Source organism: the organism of the source record quoted next, unplaced genomic scaffold, assembly GCF_019419815.1.
Source record: "Pyrus x bretschneideri cultivar Hongxiangsu unplaced genomic scaffold, Pyrus_bretschneideri_v1 Contig64, whole genome shotgun sequence".
Taxonomy (NCBI): Eukaryota; Viridiplantae; Streptophyta; class Magnoliopsida; order Rosales; family Rosaceae; genus Pyrus; species Pyrus x bretschneideri.
The window spans coordinates 2030999-2049975 of record NW_025999803.1 but is presented as its reverse complement, the minus strand read 5'-3'; the positions used below and the strand labels follow the sequence as shown (position 1 = coordinate 2049975).

General features: G+C 38.6%; 1 protein-coding gene and 1 long non-coding RNA gene across 2 annotated transcripts; one reads left to right on the top strand and one right to left on the bottom strand.

Annotated features, from left to right (window-relative positions):
* The first annotated feature begins 1623 nt into the window (after nucleotides 1-1623).
* Nucleotides 1624-4766, top strand: LOC125472132. The gene is made up of 2 exons (XR_007254061.1): nucleotides 1624-1862; nucleotides 4317-4766. It is a non-coding gene; the product is annotated as an uncharacterized LOC125472132 (long non-coding RNA).
* A 445-nt stretch (nucleotides 4767-5211) lies between these two features.
* Nucleotides 5212-9271, bottom strand: LOC103941899 (protein CYPRO4). The gene is made up of 2 exons (XM_009352098.3): nucleotides 7513-9271; nucleotides 5212-5816 (listed from the first exon to the last, which is right to left on the bottom strand). Exons 1-2 carry the CDS (start codon nucleotides 9157-9159, stop codon nucleotides 5538-5540), a joined length of 1926 nt encoding a protein of 641 aa, XP_009350373.1. The 5' UTR covers nucleotides 9160-9271; the 3' UTR covers nucleotides 5212-5537.
* Nucleotides 9272-18977: the final 9706 nt, after the last annotated feature.

The window sequence follows — 18977 nt, the reverse complement described above, 5'->3', positions numbered from 1 at the left end:
TTCGAGAATAAATCCTTAGCGATATGAATAAGGGATAAGGATTTCAGCGACACACCGATGAGGTTGGATAGGGTTAACAATTGGAGGGATTGACGGAAGTGAGGCCACGAGATTTGGAGCGGCTGAGGGGGGATTAGGGTTCTCGAGGGGGTGTTGGCGTTTTTTTTTTTTTTTTTTTTTTTGGCGGCTTCAAAGTTGATTCTTTCTTCTTCAATTTTTTAGTATTTTTCAAGCCAGTGATAATGAGCGTTTTCATGAACTCTTTGATGCGAAAGATCCTTGCTCATCGCTTTGGGATGCCTTCGCGCATGCCACAGCACCATGCTTTGGTGCCTCGAGTGAGGCTAGGCTGACGACAGGCTCACGCCTCTGAAGCTCCCCTTACTCCTTCAGCAGCACCAACTTGAAATGGCATGTTGAAGCATGGCCTTTGCCTTGCTTCGAGTTGTAACATCGATGGATTCTCCACTTGCAGTAGAAGTGCTGACGCTTCTTCCCTTGGTCGTGAGAGTAGCTTGTCCCTTCTTTGAAGCCATTGATTTCTAAATGTAATTGGATTTTTTGAATGAAGAAAGAGATGAAAGGCTGAGATAGTCCCACTAGGCATGCCAAATTTGTAAACACGAATTTCTTGTGGCAAATCAAACAAGAACACGTGTACAAAGTAAATTTGTATTAATGTAAATGTAGGGTTAAAACCTCTGATACAAAGTTTCGATCTTCTTATTTGATCTTCGGGTTGCAAAGTGTGTATGTGTATGGTCGTTGATCCAAGTGTTGCAATGACTTGACCTTGGATGAATGGATGCCACGAGATTTTGGCTCTTGGCAATGAAGGAACAAACACGTGTAGAGGTGCTTGGTGTTTCTTTACGAGAGTGATGAATAACGCAAAGAGCTTTCTGAGTCTTCTGAGTGTTTGAGGCTTGAGAGCTTCAGCATCTAGGTGTTTGGATTGATTTTGGACCTCTTTACTTTGTCCTGGAGCCTTGTATTTATAAACTCTCCAAGCTTTGCTTACAAAGAACCAAGACTTGATTTGTGTCTTGATTCGTGACTTGTGATTTGACTTCATCAATTAATATTTGACTTAATCAAATAAAATCAAATAAATCAATCATCCCATTTTGGCTTTACTAGATTTAAATTTAAATTATTTAATTTGTTTTATTTAAATTAACATCAAATAACTCCTTTCTGCCAAGTGTTGACATGTGTCCTCTTAATAGCTTGTCTGGTTTTGATGAGTCACATACTAAATATCCATACGATTTGTGGGATACATAGTACATACCATGTAAGCCTTCATATGCCAAAATTTAATGCTCGATGAACATTTATTTTCACCAAAATTTGTATGTCTACAGTTTCATTCTATTTCCAATTTAGCAAATCCATGATCTTCTAAAACTCGTAGACAAACTTGCGTACGTAAAACCTACTTGTTGACCATTTCATTTCATCAGCGTGTCGAACTCTAATGGGCAGAGGCAAAGTGAATCGTGAAGGATGAGCAATGGTGGTGTCTTGTCCCTAAATTTAAGAACAAAAGGCACATATATAGCTCATATCAAGTAAATTAATCAATAGGTCTCTTTAACGACCAGCAAAATGGAGCTTTGAGCTGAGTTATTATGGGCCTTCAAATTTAATAATTCATACAATAATTAAGGAACAAAAATAAATAGGGTGTGCAAAGGAAAAAAACCGTGTGCGAAATCACTTTCCGCGAAGTTAAATCAACACTCAATACACTCCTCATGAGCTCTTTACTCTTCCTAGTCCTATCCTCTTGACAGCCCTGCCCTAAAACCATTCAATCAGCCGCGACTGCAGACATACGGCCATGTGAAGGTCTTCAGGTCAGCCTCCTACTTGTCTCTCCTTTTATCTCCTCTCTCTTATTGTTCAGTTTTTCTGTTAGCAAGCTGTTATTTGGGTTTTGGGGGTTTTGAGTTCTTCATACAATTTGCTCATTTCCATGTTTAATTGTTTAATCTGTAATGAGTAAGGGGGGCATTCGATTGGGATTTTGAAGAATTTTAGAAGACACGTAAATCCTGGAGTTTGTTAGAGTTTTAATGAACTTCTATAGACTCCATGTTTATAGTGAATTTTTTTTTAAATCTCACGCGGAGAGACATGATGGTGTAGCCAATTTTGATTTCGAAGGATTTTAATAGACTTTTTTTAAGTGACAGATTTCAAAGGATTTGAATAGACTCTACAATACTATATGGATTAATTTTGGCAAATTTATATGGATTTATATTATAGATTTGTATGGACTTCTTTCATAGATTTCTTAGGATTTTTTAGTTGACATCTACAACATCAAATGAATTTCTCTCAGTGCACAATTTGAAATATAAAAACATAAACATAAACATACATATATTGATACAAAAATATAAGCCAATCAAATATAAGGTTCTAAATAACGACAGGTGCTAGTCCGGCGGCGGGCAGGAACCTAGCGCCTAGGCGGATTTATGTAAATTTATTATATATCTTGTAAATAAGTGCCTATTTACACCTTCAAAAAAAAAAAAAAAAAAAAAAAAAAAACCTATACTTGTATGGATAATAAAATAATAATAAAATGCAAAAATAGAAGTAGAAGAATACACAAAGTATATACATCCATAAAGTTCAATATTTAAAAAACAATAAACATATAATCATAATGAGGAGGACTCTTAGATGATAGACTAAATTCTTCTTGTTCAAGATCCTTGCATTGGATTGGACATAGACTAAATTATTTAACCTTATTGTATCTAGTTTATTTCCTTTCTTTGTATGTATCCCCTCAAAAGTGCTCCAATTCGTTTCACTATTGGATGAACTTGTAATAAATCCATCATTTGCAAATTAGGTACACCATTTCCATAAGTATATCACCATGAAACCAAAAAAGAAAAAAACACACAATTAATAAAAATTAAAAAAAAAAAAAAAAAAACGGCCTAGAACTGTCTAGGAGTCGCCTAGGTGCCGCCTAGGACCACTTAGCCCACCTAAGCGGCCACCAAACTCCAGATCGATTTTTCGAAATGATTTGCACTAAATCGTGGTGGGCCTTCACCGCCTAGGTAGATTTTTAGAACAATGATCAAATATGACTTTCCGTTTCTCATTTGAATTATAATTAAAAAAAAAAAAAATCAACCAACTAAAACAAAGATCATTGACTTACAACCACCTCCAACTCGCCACTTCATACCCAATCAATCATAAAATTAAACTTGAAAATAATAATTTCAACCTACAAAATAAAAATAAGGAATTGAACTCATTCAAATCTTTCGAATAAACCTAAAGCAACACCACAACTAAATTTAAAATCTTTTAAAATTGCCACTTCTAGTGGTATTCCTCTTCACTTGTAAGTGAGAGGTCTTAGGTTCGATTTTCGCCAAAAGCGAATTCGAACCACATTATTAGTAACTCATTGTGAGGCTTAGCCCACCCCGTCTCCTTAATGTAGATAAAAAGTTTGTTAAAAATCTTTTAAGATTATATATAACTGATTATACCGAGATTTTAAAGTCTATTAAGATCCTATCAAATCTAATTTGACAACACTCCAAACATTTTATGAAATTCCTCCAAAACCATCAAAATCCTTCATTGTAAAATTCCTTTTAAAAATCCTGATTGAATATATTCTTCTGTTTTTTCAGATTCAATATATATTCTTGTACCCTTCACAAATCCTGCTCATTTCTGCATTATGGATACTGAAGGGAAGCCATTTAGCAACATCCCAGAATGTCAAAACACAAATAAAAAGCTCAGAAAACAGGATGATACAACAGAGCAAGATATTGATCAAGATGGCCAAAATGCCAAGGCTGTGGGAGCAAGATATCTTAAGTTGTCTCAGAATATCCACCCGTTGAGAATTCTTTGTCTGGATGCCGCAACTTAAGATATTTAACATCTATGCTCGGTACCTGCAAAAATTTGTATAAGAGATGGATGCCAAGATACGGTGAAGGCCACAATCACTGCTCCAAATCAACTCTGTTTCACTTTTATTGGTCATTTGAGGTCTATGAACAACATTTCAGTCGAAGCTCCAAATCTCTCGGAGGTTAGAATCCAACTTGGGGATTCAGAACCTGCCATCAACTGGTCATGGAATCATTTTTCTACCCTGAGCGATTTTCTCCATAATTTTGCTTGCTCTGAAAAAGTAGCCCTCTTTGTTCGTGATGTTGAGGCAAGTAGCCATCTCTTTAATCAGTTTGTAATGCTCTTCTGTATTTCAAGTTGTGCTTTAATTTGTTGACTCAATGACTGGTGTGCAGGCTCTCAATTTTCCGGAAGATTTCACAAAGACGTGCTCTTCACCGTTGCGTAACGTCAAGGAACTGGAGGTAAGGATTCTTTCTCCGTCGGGTGCTAGAGACTCCGACTTAAGAGACTCCTTGGTTTGGATGGCACCTTCTGCGAGCATTCCACCAGTGAAGTACTCTCGAGATATCTCGCCAACGTAAAACAATGCTTTCGGGGTTAAAAAGACAGCCAGAACTGTTTTCCCTTGGTAATGGATTCGTGAAAAGCCCATTGGAGAAGCTTCGTCAACTAGAAGAAGCTAAAAATAGTTCTATCGATTTGCATATTTGCGTATATTTTCTCTGTTGATGGCTGTGATTCTGCGACGTGTATTGAAGGGAAATTTTGTTAATTAATTGGATCCTGGAATTTCCATGTTTCTGTATATTTCGAAATATGAGTGTGTGACTTGGTAAGTTTCATTCTGTTTTCAATTTCTCAACTGCAAATCATTCAAACATGTAGATAAATTTTGAGGAAATAGTAGCAATGATCCCTTAATTTTAACACAATCGGAGTAATGGTCCATCAACTAAAAATCCATGAAGATTGGTTTCTTAACTCATCAAAACGCGCAGCTATGGTTCTTTTCGTCAACTCCATTAGAACTTCCGTCGAAATGAGTCATTTTTGAAGGACTATTAGGGACCATTGTTCCAATTGGGGTAAAATTAAGAGACTATTTCTCCAATTGGGTTAAAATTGAGAGACTGTTTATAGTTTTTCTTATTTGGTTTTTCCATATTTACAAATATTATATATATATATATATATATTTCAACCCTATCAATAAAAACCTTACCGGGAATTTCAACCCTATCGAAAGGAAAAAGAGTTTCGCGCAAATAAATTTGAATTGTACAAGGGTGATTTTAACTCTTTTAAGTTCAAAATATTAAGCAGAAATACATACTGAAAGTCCCAAGGGAAAAGAGATACATTTGCAATAAATTAGAACAAACCAGTCACAAATCTAGAAAATCAAGTATCCAACTTATGAACAAATCAGTTGCAACCAAATTTTGGAACTTTTGTACGCAAACATCAGTTAGAACAACTAACATGTACATGGACACAAACACAAGCTAAGTACAAGACAGGAAAAAAATAAAAACGCGCAAAGAACAAATCCCAGATGCACCAGATTCAAGACGAAGTTAACTCTCATATACAAAGGTGGGGGGTGGCGAAGATCATCGTTTGCCGGAGAGACTGATTGAGCTCACTTTCATCGGGGTTGCCACCACCAGCGGAGCTTCGGGGGAGTTGGTACCATAATTGTCGTGCATAAAGCGACTCTCAACGATGGATTCATCCTTCAACAGAATCTTGTAACAGTAACAACTCTTGAGGCCTTGCTGATTCCTGTAACAATCATGAGCACTGTTCTTCACCTGCTGGAAATCCCATACCACACTGAATTTTCCAACTGTTGCGACTAGGTGGCGCTCTTGTTTACCGTTCTCCGTGACCTGTAAACAGAAATTACGTGTTTTCAACAAAAGGAATTTCTCAATAAGGACAGTTTTCATCAAGAATCCAATTTACGTTTTCAACTTCCCAAATCAGTGCATTACTGTTTGGTACCTATTCAGATAAGTGAGATTTTTCTGCTCCTATTCCTATCAATTTCAAAGAGCTACATAACTGAACATTCTATGCAAACACTTTCAGAACAACAATGGATGAGTCTACTTCTAGGAGAACAAAGCAGGACAATGCGACAAGAAAGACAAAATCCAGCAGTAAATCTATGCAAATGCAGAAGTTAGACCTAGTTCTGCACTTCTAAAACCAATAACATTTACTTGTAAGTAGTAGCATACCTCAAAACTTCCCATTTAATGCACAATTGTAAGCTAATAGATGCATATTAAAACTAGTTTAATCAATGCTTGAGGTCATCTTCTCAAGAATCAGAACCAGAACCATAAAAATTCATTTGAACCACAGCAAGCTCAGTGTAAGATCGTATCGATGTTCACCGAAGCAATTCATGGGCGGGAATCAGTTACACAAACTAAATTGAATGATTTACATCTCACATCTATATCTACTGAAACAAGTCTACCATTGAGAAACGAGATAATGCAGGGCGACTCTATGCTAGTGCGGAACCTATAGTTATAAAGCCAATATGATTTTTCTTACAGTATGATGCACTGTAAAACAAGCCATTGGCCCTACTTAAGAGTGAATATCATAAGAAATGAGAAGTAGTTAGAGCTGGCTTGTGTTTGTTCCTCTGTTTTCTGTTTAGTTACCTATGTGCCAAGTTAGTTGCTTTTGTGTTGTGGGTGCTCACTTCATGATCTAATTTGCATCTTAAGTTTTTAAACACTTCGAAATAAAACCCACAACATGTTAACAGAGAAAAATCCAAGCTTTGTTTAAAGAAGACATGAAAGTTTATCACCAACAAATTTAGAGAGGAAAGGAAAGGCACTCTCTGGCTACACACATTTATGACATTGTGCTACGTGTACAAAATCTTTTCCAGCAATATGAATCTACAATCACTAGTCATGAAATCCCTCCGTCATAAACAAGTCAAAATCTTTTTCCATAAAAATATATTCAAAAGCATCCAAGTTTCACCAATGTGTACTTTTTTTATGTTGCCTAATTGGCATTGAATGATCACACATTGGTGTTCTTGAGATTTTGTTCTCTCATTTTAGTGTACACACTAGTTAAGACATGGTGTAGTTATCGCATGCATATACATGGTTAAATGATAGTACGAAAAAATAGATACAGCTATTACCTGAATCAAAACAATAAAGCACTTATTGATGGATATATCGTGAGTAAATAAATTATCCAGGCAATACAAGATCTTGAAAAACTATAGGTAGAACACAAAGCTGAATGATAAATATGGAAAGCACGAACACCCAAAAAAATCTCATTCAAGACTCGTTAACATGGATGGACATTTAATTTAACAAACACGTATGAAACTGAACTGAATAACTTATTAACACCCGAAAGAATCATTCAACAGTCATTTTACACCATTTAGTCAAACCTAAATACATGTAACTGAACAAAATTTCCAATTACAGAAAAACGATGTATTGTACCTTCCAAGGTTTTATTCTAGATGAATAAACTTTTAAACAGTCTAATTATTCCAGCATTTAAAAGGAGAATAAGTATGCTTACCCATGAGAAATGGCCCCGTTGAAATGTATTGTCTGTGCCAGCCAAATGTGAGTCCAAAGGGGTGAGCTTCAACAGCCTGGGAGCCGGTATCTTGTTTCCAGCTCTACCACTAAATCCAGTCTTGGTCGTTCCATCTTTGTCAGTGAACAGAGTGCAAATAAGTACCAAATAAGTATCAGTGGTACCTAACACCCACTTCCCATCATAAGTTACATCAATATGCGTAATGGGAGAACCGAGCCCCGGAAAAGCAGTCTTTGCCTGCCTCATGGAGGTCTTGGAATACAACCTTATCTTCCCTTCCAGACCCCCAACAACAATAGACCCATCTCCAGTAGTAGCAAAGCACTGAAAATTGGTCCCTCGAGAAAACTGATGCCCCTGAGTCCAATGCAGGACCGGGGAATTCGCATTAGCAATGTTCTGAACCATTCCAGCACGGTCACGCATATCCCACTGACAAAGCCTGTTATCATCCAAACCCAAAAAGGTCGATTCAGAAGGATCCAATTGCGAACCTTTAGTGTCATTAGTGATATCTCTCATTGTAATATCTGTTCCATCCTTTTGAAATTTCCATTCAGTGACAATCTTGCCCGTCTCAATATCGAGCTGCTGAAGCCCATTAGCTTGAGGCTTGCCTTCCTTAAATGGACTCATAAGTAGCATATTAGTCTCAGCCCTCATTAACAAAGCCTTCTTGGGTGTTGATTTCCCCAAACTCGAACCTCCGGTATCGAATTTGGCGCATACTCCCTTCCCATGAATCCCATGGTTGAAATTCCGGTAAAACTGAACACCATTCTCGTTCACCAAGTAGCTATTGTCCAATGCGCCAAGAGTCAAGCTCTGGACCCCTCCATTGGCGGCCTCCTCGAACTCCTCCATCAAGTCGTGGCTGGGCCGCACCGGCGTGGCCGACTTTGGGCTTTTCTCGGAATCCTCATAGTCCCAGGCCGAATCATCTGCCGCCTCCGGCTTAACCCACCCGAGAAACTCCTTGCCGTAGACCTTGACCTTGTTCTCCTCCGTGGCCTTGACTCCGTACACGTTCTCGAACAAGTAGTCCTGAAACTCCGTCACGAACCTCCGGTACTGCTCGTCGGTGTAAAATTTCAGAGCCCAGACGCCCTTGGACACGAAATCGACACGGCGCTGATCGCCGAACATCTTCAATTGCAGGTCAGTGGAAACCCTGGCTCGGACTTTCGACCCGACTTTCAGAACCCACTCCCCCTCGCGGTCCATCCTTCCGTCGTCGTCGTAATCACCGTCGCCGTCGACATTAGAGGTCTTGATGAAGGAGTAGGCCGTCTTCTCGGAGACGATCCACTTGGCCTTGGGAGTGTTGCCACCGACATGGAGGTAGAGCTTGACGGCGTTCTGGCCTTGAGCGGCGGAGGCGGAGGAAGAGGAGGAAGAAGAGCCGTACTTGAGCTTGAGGGCCTTGAGCCTGGCATCGACGTCGTCGACGGAGGACTCTAGGGTTTTGGAGTTGGGGTTGGAAGAAGCGGTTTGCGGTGGCTTGTAGTTGTCCTCTGCGTCGTCGTATTGGTCTTCGTCCTCCGATTTCTGTTCCTCCTCCTCCTCCGACTCGTAGTCGTCGGAGTCGGTGATGTGATCCTCCCGGCTCTGAGCGGTTCCCATGGATTTTTGGAAATTCGAAATCCGATTTTTGTCGGAGAGATCGAGAAATGGAGAAATGCGAAAGCTTTAGAGGTTATGATTTTGTGGGAGTGAGTGCAGAGTTGTATGCTGACTCGGTCGAATCTGCATTATTATATAGGCTTTGCTTTCCGCGTGGCGTTGATTTCACGCGGCGATTGCTTCTTGGGTAAGGAAAGAATTGGCTGTGGTGTCGTCCATCTTTCATTTCGTGAGACACATGCCACGTCTATGTTCAAAGTTGTTTTCTTTTGAGTGCTGTTATATCCGTTCCCCCATTGTTCAAGAATCACACTCTTTTAATTTTCGATCTTCGAATTATATAAATTGAAAATAATTAAATAACATAAATTAATAAGGAGTCCATGAGAGAGTGTTAGATAGTACACCCCTTTTATAATTATTCGCTTAAATTCTTACGATGATCCTTTTGCCCAGTTAAACAATCAGACTCGACTAAGAAATCCATGCCAGATACTCCTCCTAATTACCATCCCCAATATCCAGGACCCCGTTGTTGAATTAAAATTTTATTCATAAGTTTATCCCTTGGCACATATGGTACCGTTTGGTACGTGGGACCGGACGGAACAAAGTGGGACAAGGCGTTCCGTCCCACGTTTGGTGCACCTAAAACGGGTGGAACGAGCTGTTCCACGGGACGAGTTTTGGGTGAATTTTCGTTCCACCTCACCCCCCTGGAACGACTCGTTCCACATCTATGGAACACAAAATTATAACCTCTCCGTCTCCTTCTTCTTCCTCCTTGTTTCCATCCGAGGACATCTTTGCTCCCGTTCTGTTCCGTCCCGTCCAATTCCGTTCCGTCCAATTCCGTTCCGTCCCGTCCCGTCTACATACCAAACGATACCTCTAGAAGTTATACCAGAGGTAACGCTTTAATTTTTACTGTTTCAAAAAACTACTTGCTCTCTCTCGCTCATTCTCTTTCTTATCCCTCACGGTATTATCCTCCTTTTATATTTCCCCCAATTTGTTTTCTTTTTTATTTCTTTTTTATGCTTGTTAGTCACCCGATTTTGACATACCCCAACCCGGAATATCCATTAGGACCCCAAATTGAGGCGTGTTGGCCGACACCTGAAAAGTGACGAAGCCATAAAGTGTGATAATGTATAAAATGTGAATCAATTGAAATCTAAAAGTACCTAAGTACACAAGTGCTCGGTGAGCGGGTCTGGACCCATTTCACACGTGATACAGAGCATAGGTATAGTACAGTAAGGTAAGATAATGATTATACCATCATAAGAAGACGTCTGTACTAGAAAGTGTCACGAATCCTCGTCGATACGAAACTTTGCTGCTAGAACCTGGAGGGGTGTAAAAATAGAAAATGTGAGTGAGTGAACAAAACTTTTCAAACCAATTTCAATTACCAAAGGCAGTAGCTCCTTGCCGTAACACCTGTATAATTTCCTAGAAAATATAATACATATCTATCTCAATCCCATACACGGCATAACAAAGTCCACATGAATATCATGCCATAGATCTCAATAAACATATATATCTCATCGACATGTTAGCTGGAGTCACCTCACGTGACCTGTACGGCTAAATCAATATGTCATCAATCAATGCTAGCACATCTAAGTCGGAGTCACCTATAGTGACTTGTACGACTTATCCATAACTCATCACATATCTCATTAATCATTGCTAGCACATATAAGTCGGAGTCACCTATAGTGACATGTACGACTTGAAGGAAGATTTGTGAAAAACAAGTTCATTTGAGCAACATCAACAACATGCAATTAACAATTAAAAGGCGGAATCATGTTTATATGCACTCAAAAACAAAACTTAACCCATGAACTTCAAAGCCTAGTAGATAGGTGAACCAAGACTCAACTCAAAACAAAGTGAGTTGAGAAATCAATACCTTTGTAGATTCCTCTTTGCATAAGCAAAGGCTAATCACCCAAAGAGAGGGCCTTCATTCCTTGCATCTTAGATCCATGGATTTGGATGGATGAAAAGGTTTCTCCAAGTTCCCAAAATTGAGAACCTCTAATAATTCATCACCAAGGCATAATGAAGAAGAAATGAGTGACCTTGGAGGAGTTTGATTGCTAGATGATCTCTCCAAGGTGGCCGAAATTCTTGAGAGAAAGGAGAGCTTGTGTTCTCATCATTTCCCTAAAAATAACCCTTAGTAAATTTTAGGCTATAAAGTCCTTTATATAGTCCCTTCAAATAAGTGACCTAATGGACCAAAAGCCCTATCCTTTTACACATGGCCGGCCTATAGGTTTATTGGGCTTTCAAGCCCTTTGTTTATTCAAGTTGTCATACAACTTGAGTTAATGGGCTTGACATTCAAATCTCATTGGGCCTTGCGGCCCAAAACTAACCCGAGGTCTTTAACGAACTTATTCGTTTGATTAATTAACATATTAATTAATCCTAGCCTTAGATAAATAATTAAACCATTTAATTATTCTTACTCATCTCCGTTGTTTCTTCAAACTCTACCTTACTCGGTGAACGATCCATTAGGTTCCTTTTAGCGAGGCAGTGGGCGATTAAAACTCTTTCTAATCGATTGTGAATTGAAACTTACTTTCAATTCTCCCGTTAGTGATAATACACTTTTAAGGCTTCCACAAACCATGGTTGACGCCTAGCAGCATGTCATGGTTACCCAAGCTAATCAGAAGAGGTGGAGAACCTATTCAGTTTTAGGATTACAAATGCAATACGGTCTTTCTCTAATACAATACTCTTGACCACATTGTTTGGTTTGATAGTTTATTCATGTCTACTATCCAATGTGAGTCTTGTGCTTATATGATTACCTTGAATGTGATTTGGAACACATTCCTAAATCTCATTCATACTTTGGCCAAAGATTCTCAATCATATCATAGAGTATTCTCCCTCAAACAGTTTGAAGGTTAGAGATCCCTTGTTGCGCATTCACTTGCCTCCATGGCTAAGTGGCTTAACCCCAACGATGCCGTGGACACCCTCATGATGGAGTGACTTTGACATAATCAAAGATTAAGGACCTAACCACAAGACAACTGTGATGCCTCAGGTCAAAAGACTAATTTGCATTATCCCAACCATGAGTTCTAATGTGACATGAATATGAGAACTCTTCGTTGATCGTGTTCAGTGAACTCATTCTCTATTGAGCACCTACGTACTTGTCTTGATGTCACACACACCAATGACTCGAGACTAGTCACTCTCCCTGAGAGAAGACATAGCACGTACTGATCTTAACGGACTGTCAATGCCCAATTGACAATCCTATGATCAGGAACGTTTAGGATGTGTCAACGAAAGAATGGTCTCATGAATCTAACTTCTTTAGATCGCATTCTTCCAATCACATATTCCTTGGACTTATCGTTTAAGCATATAACATTTATATGAGACGGCTCAAACAATAATGTTTGCCCTTAATATTAAACTAGATTAGTTTAACATGTGAAATGTCCATAAAGTATCATCATATGATTGGTTTTAGGGCACATTTCCAACACGACTTACCCATATCTCATCAATCAGCTTATCTACCAAGTTTTGCACACAAGTCGGAACCACCTAAAGTGGTATGTACGATAGGTTGGGTGTAAATAAATACGCTCAAGTGCTACAATCACGTGAAGGCTGTGCGAAGTATCGCAAGTCACCTACGAGTCGGAACCACCTAATATGGTCTGTACGATAGGTTGGCACCTACCTTGGATCCAAGGTGAGTGTGTGGTGCGGGAGGTGAACGATCACGTGAAGGCTAGGCCCTAGCCACGGGCGGAGCACTAACACTGAGGTGCAGGATAATGAGCATTAAATACATCTAAACACAATCATACTCACTATCATCAACATGTACTCACCTGAAGCTTACTTAAGCGTCTGCAGCGTCATTTAGCACTTCAAAGCATTCACAATAATTAGGTTCAGGTAATATATATATATATATATATATATAAGAATATGTCATGATACAAATCTAAGAATCAGGCATTTCATAGTATTCCCAAAATATATAATACGGCGTAAAATATACAATCTACTCCCAATTATTTACTTTCAGGAATAATTATCGGTGATAAACCCAACTAAACACTAGTTTAACTAACTATCAAAACTGATGATTTCTTACTTCAATTCTCTATGCCTCACACATCGATTTATGACCACATTTAACCACCAATTCATAAAGCTAAAACTCACATTTCCACCAATTTTCTTCACATTGCTCCATTTCCCAAGCAAGGTATTTGTCTCAATTATTGTATCTCACTTATTGTATGGTTGCATCTAACGTCTCGTTAGACTGTCTACATACCTTAAATAGGGATCAAGTCATTCATAGTTCACATCAATTACTTCAAAGCATTCACAGTAATCATAAGCAATAATCGATTTATAAACGTTTGTGGAATTATCAATTATATATATACGATAGAAAGGAAAATACTCACTCACCTGGCGTCCACGCTATGATTCTTTAGCACGCACATCGAGGAGTCTGAACGATTGGTGCCTAGAACAATTATCGAATCACATCTCAGAACTCTTATCAACAAAATACGTAATTCACATAAAGCACATCCTCAAAGACATTCTAGAATAGTTTGAGGCCCATTGACCACAAGTCAATCGTCGATCGAAGATCGACGGTAGGGTCTACCTATATAACTCGGTCTAGAAGATCCACATATCAGATTTCTAATCCAAAAATTCCAAAAATCTACATTATGCTTCTAGAATAACATACTAAAATTTCATTATGGTCAAATGATCGGATCTTCGCCAATTGCCCAAAATCAAGTGGCAGTTAACATTTATTTTACGAACTTACAAATTCAATTCGGGAAGATCCGTATGTCGGATTCCCAATCTGTAACCTCCTACATTCTTCAAATATTACGTACTATAATGTAATAAAGTTTGGTAACGATCCAACGGTCAGATCGTCAATTCACATAAATACCTATTAACATATCATAGAGAATTTAGGTTCCAACAATCAACCTACGTCATTCAAATATCAAAACTGAATTCAAGACATTTAACATAGCCTAAAAATAGTATTGGCGGCCCACTGGCCACGCGCCGCCCCACGCGCTGCCGTGAGTGGCGGTCGACCGCCCCGACTCATCAAAAAATCCAACTATTTCCAAAAATTACCAAATTTCACAAAATGAAGATCTCAGCAAGTAGAACAAACTTTATACCTGCGGCTAAGACCAATTTGGCTTGGAAAGGCTCCAATTTCACGAAAACCCACCGGAACCCTAGTTTTTAGGTATACTCAATTCGACTCCATGGAAGCTCCGACGCCCCTACCATCACTTGGGCTTTTTTCCTGAGGTTAAGGGGAGCCTATTGGTAGTGAAAATTGGCTATGTTAGCTTCACGATTTATGAATTACCGCCGAACACCCGTACACACCACTGGTGCATTTCTCCCAAATCTAAGGCCAAATTGTATGAATTTAGGGGTAGGAATGGTAGAGAGAAAGCTAGGGAGGTGTTTCCAGTTGATGGTTTGGCTTAATTCACTGGAATTTGGCCGGGAAACCTTTGGTTTCTATGGTTCCTGCCGTTCGGGTCACACGGGTCAAGGAAGACCCGTTTTGGATTCCCTCATTTTCTTCTTCCCTCCTTTCCCTCCTGGTTCTTCTCTCCCATTCGTCACTCTCCCTCTCTCCTCATTTCTGATTGGGCAGTGCCCATCTCCTTCCTTTCCTTCTCTTTCACTGCCATCAGGCAGCCATCCCTCCATTTTCTTTCTTCTTTTTCCTTTTTATTAATCTCCCACAACCCTTTTCATAACAAAAAAAATAATAATAATAAGAAATGAATAAGATAATAAATAACAATTCTTACCAATGCACTTTTGGAATACGGTAAGGTAATAGTTCATACGCATCATGAACTAACGATCAATGAAAATCAATACCTTCGCCTCTAGGGTATTCTTGTAAATGTCACATTTTAAGATTTATAAATAATAAAATTTGGGACGGGTTGTCATAGATTTGCCATTTTTGGGATTTTAGTTATTAGGTCCTCAATTTGATTAATTTTTCAATTTAGATTTTTGTTGGTTGTGGCAATGGTAAGGATGGTGTATACGGTGGGATTGTGCATTTGTGGTGGTGGTAGTGGTTATGGTAGGCTTGGTGATGTTTTTTCTAGAACACGAGTGTGACCTTCTCCTAACAACGGGAAGTTGAAGCATCAAAGTCACAATTAGTCAACAAGACAGTAAGTAAATCTCATGTTAAGGGTTCTAAGTAACAGATAATGGAAAGGGACACATAACCAACATAAATCAATTTCCTCTGTTGAAGGCTCACTTTGGAACGTTATGCCAGCGCAATTGGCACATATATCACACCCAGCCACGCACTATATGTTTGGATTGTACCCTGTCAATAACTATTGTGCAGAAAAGGGTTAAGTACTAGTGGACCTCAATCTAACCAAATTCGCTACATGCATTATTGCATAACTCCAAGCAAAAACCGGAAGCTTGGACTTCATTACCAAGGTTTGGCCTATCGTCTAGATATGTTTGATAAACATTTCTACTAGGCCATTTTGGGTGTGGACATAAGCGACTACATGTTCAACTTCAATATCCAAACTCCTGCAATAATCGTGAAATGTTTTCCACATAAACTTCGTGGCATTATCTAGCCTTATAGATTTTATCGGATAATCCAAGTGATGTGCCCTCAACTTAATGATCTAGGCAATGAATCTTGCAAATGCAACATTCCTTGTGGATAATAAAGGCGATGTGTGACCATTGAGTCCATGCATCAACTAAAACCATAAAGTAGAGGACAGGTCCACATGGTGGTTGGATTGGTCCACAAATATCTCCTTGGATCCTTTCTAAGAAAGTGGCATGCTCTTTATAGCTGTTTTCATAGGACGGCTTCAAGCTTCACATGGTGTAATCAATAGTATCACGTATTTCATCTTTACCAATGGATGATGCACGAATTATGGGACACGTCATACTTTCTTTCAGGGTGTCCAAGATGGTCATGCCAGAGTTGGAAAGTGCTCGAATCAATTAGCTTCAGGCAAATGGCTAGGTTTGCCTCGATCTTTTGAATAGTCATCATATAAAGACCCAATGAGAGTGCTTTCAACTTCTCTAAGATTTGGCTTTAGCTGCATGAAGTGAAAGTGAGGCAAAGTAATTAAACGCCATTTTCTTCCAATGTTTCACAATGAAATTTGTTCACTCGGATGTCCTTAAAACTCAACAACATTCGACCATAACGAGAAGGATATAAGGCCTCGTTAAGGGTAAGCAAAGCACCATTGGGCAACATGAGTTGAGTCTTTCCATGCCCCTCTATTAGTTACATAGGGCCATCGATTGTTGTCACCAGGATACAATAGGTGTGAAATTGAGGAAATAAATGCAGTTACATAAAACAGTGTGTGTTGTTGAACTGCTAAACAACAAACTTTGTGGGACATTCCTATGAAAATTTAAGTTAAGTCACACAACAAGTTTTCCAAGGTAAACTTTATCAGCTTAAACTATTTGAGAATAAAAATTTCAAAAGAAACAAACAATAACCATTAAGGGCTTAAGAAACCAAAAACTTCCCAAAATGGCCCAATAATCCAAAAGTAAAATAGAGATTATCCAAAAACATTAAGGAAAACTCTAAGTCGGCAACATGCCAATCACATTCACTAGCAGTTATCTTGCTCAATGAAATCTGAAACGACTACAGCCGTGTCATTTTACACATCTTCGGTTCCCAAGTTGTCATGCTCAACAAGTTTGGCTTTTTTCTAATGACAGTTGTGTTGGAAATCAACATCAACAGAGCAGGACAAGTGCTAGCTAGTGATCAATTCCACCACAACAAAATTAAAGATTCGGCTTGTTCTTTGGTTCAAGACGATTAGCCTTATCGATGATGTTCTAGACTTTTTGCGAGGTTGGGACCCTTGGTTTGAACCTTGCTTGCCTTTCCCCTTGCTATTCTTCAAAGCTTAGGACGACTGGCCCTTCTCATTGACTCGGTTCTTTTCCTTCCCTTGGAAATATTAGCATTGCTTCAAGCAATGGAACACCGTTGGAACAAGTAGGTCGAGAGTTATAGTTTTGCATCAGTAAGTTGTCCTTCTCAACTAAAAGAAGAACTGTTGTGAGGTTTGAGAACCTTTAATTGTTATGCTCTCTGTATTACTACTGGAGCACAATATTCGAGGCACTAAAGTTGGAATAGATCATCTCCAACAAGTCAAAATCAATGAGTTTCTGACCACAAAATTTTAGAATCGACTGGATTCGACAAACTTCAGAGACATACTTGTCAACAGTCTTAAAGTCTTAGAAGCGGAGATTGTACTAGTCGTTTCTTGCTTGAGGCAAGATTACAACTTATGGTGATCAGAGTGGTGCATTAGGGCTTCCCATAAAGACTTCGGGTCTTCCTTAACCAAAAATTTGGTTTGCAAGGCTTTTGCAATGTGCTTCCGAATGAAAATGAGGGCCCTAGCTTTCAAAGACTCATTGGCTACATCATCTAGGATTGCTTCTGATAACTTCTTCACCTTTAAGTGCATCTTGACATCTTGGGCCCACTTGAGGTAATTGGTGCCAAAGATATCAAGAGCAGTAAAGTCTAACTTGTTCAATTTTGACATCTTTTTCTGCCGAGAAATAGGTGGATTAAAACTTTAAGTTTAATCAAAATAGATGTAAAAACCGGATTAAATGTTTGGCTTGGAAAAAAAAATTTCGGATTTTCATTCGGTGAATATGAGCTTAAGGGTGTGAACTTGGATCAAAGATGTGAACTCATAGTGAAGCACAAGTTAATGGGTTTAATTGGGCTTGGGTTTTGTTTCTTCTTGATTTGGAATATTTCTAAAGTCAAGTGAGTTTGAAACTCAAAACAAATTAACTCAATTCATGTAACTTGATGAATTATTTGGGCTATATACATATTCGACTAGAATATGGATTTAGCTTTGACTAGAAGCTAATTGGGCTTTCAACTACAAAGTTAAAAAAAAATATGCGTTCAATTGGAATGAGGGTTTTATATTCGACTAAAATATGAGTTGGGCTTTAGACAGGAAAGGCAATTTGGCATTCGACTGGAATGCATGGGGATGCTCATTGGAGCATCCAGATGATATAGACATGTTTATTACCAAAAATCACAAACAACTGATTTCAATTTAATATGCACAAGTTTAGATTTAAGGGGTTCATGAACCATGGTGATTCTTCTTAACGTGAGGGTTTCGCAAAATAGAAAAAAAAAATTACAATACGATAAACATAAAAATCACATAAGTGAGAAGAAAATATCAAAACTTTCATGGGATGTTACGCACAATTTCAGGTTGACATGAACTTGAATTTTAATTAATAACCTAATAGTTATACCAATTAGTTAATGGACATAAATGTCCAGCAACAGATATTATTTGTTTGCCAAAGAAGACAAGGGCACTTCTCGAAATTGTTACAGTTGTTATAAATGGTGAGAGAATGTGGAGTAATGAGCTACGATAATGATAAAGAATCATACACTTGGTAAGTGTGGATCATGATAGTTTGTCGTAGTAATGTGTTGGCCCTTGCACACAAGTTCAAGCTAGTTTTGGCACGACGATAAAATTCAAATTTAAAATATGTAAAAGATCGAATGACGAACCTCATAATCTCTCACCTTAACATTGTGAGATATTCAGGATGGATGAAATTGAGCACATGACTTTTGGGTGCTGAGGCGAATGTACTTACTACGTATTGAA

Excerpts from the sequence above, each read along its gene's own strand:
- LOC103941899 (XM_009352098.3), bottom strand. The coding sequence starts at position 9,159 with ATGGGAACCGCTCAGAGCCGGGAGGATCACATCACCGACTCCGACGAC. Across the intron at positions 5,817-7,512 it reads AACGGGGCCATTTCTCATGG|GTCACGGAGAACGGTAAACA; the intron begins GTAAGCATACTT and ends TTCTGTTTACAG.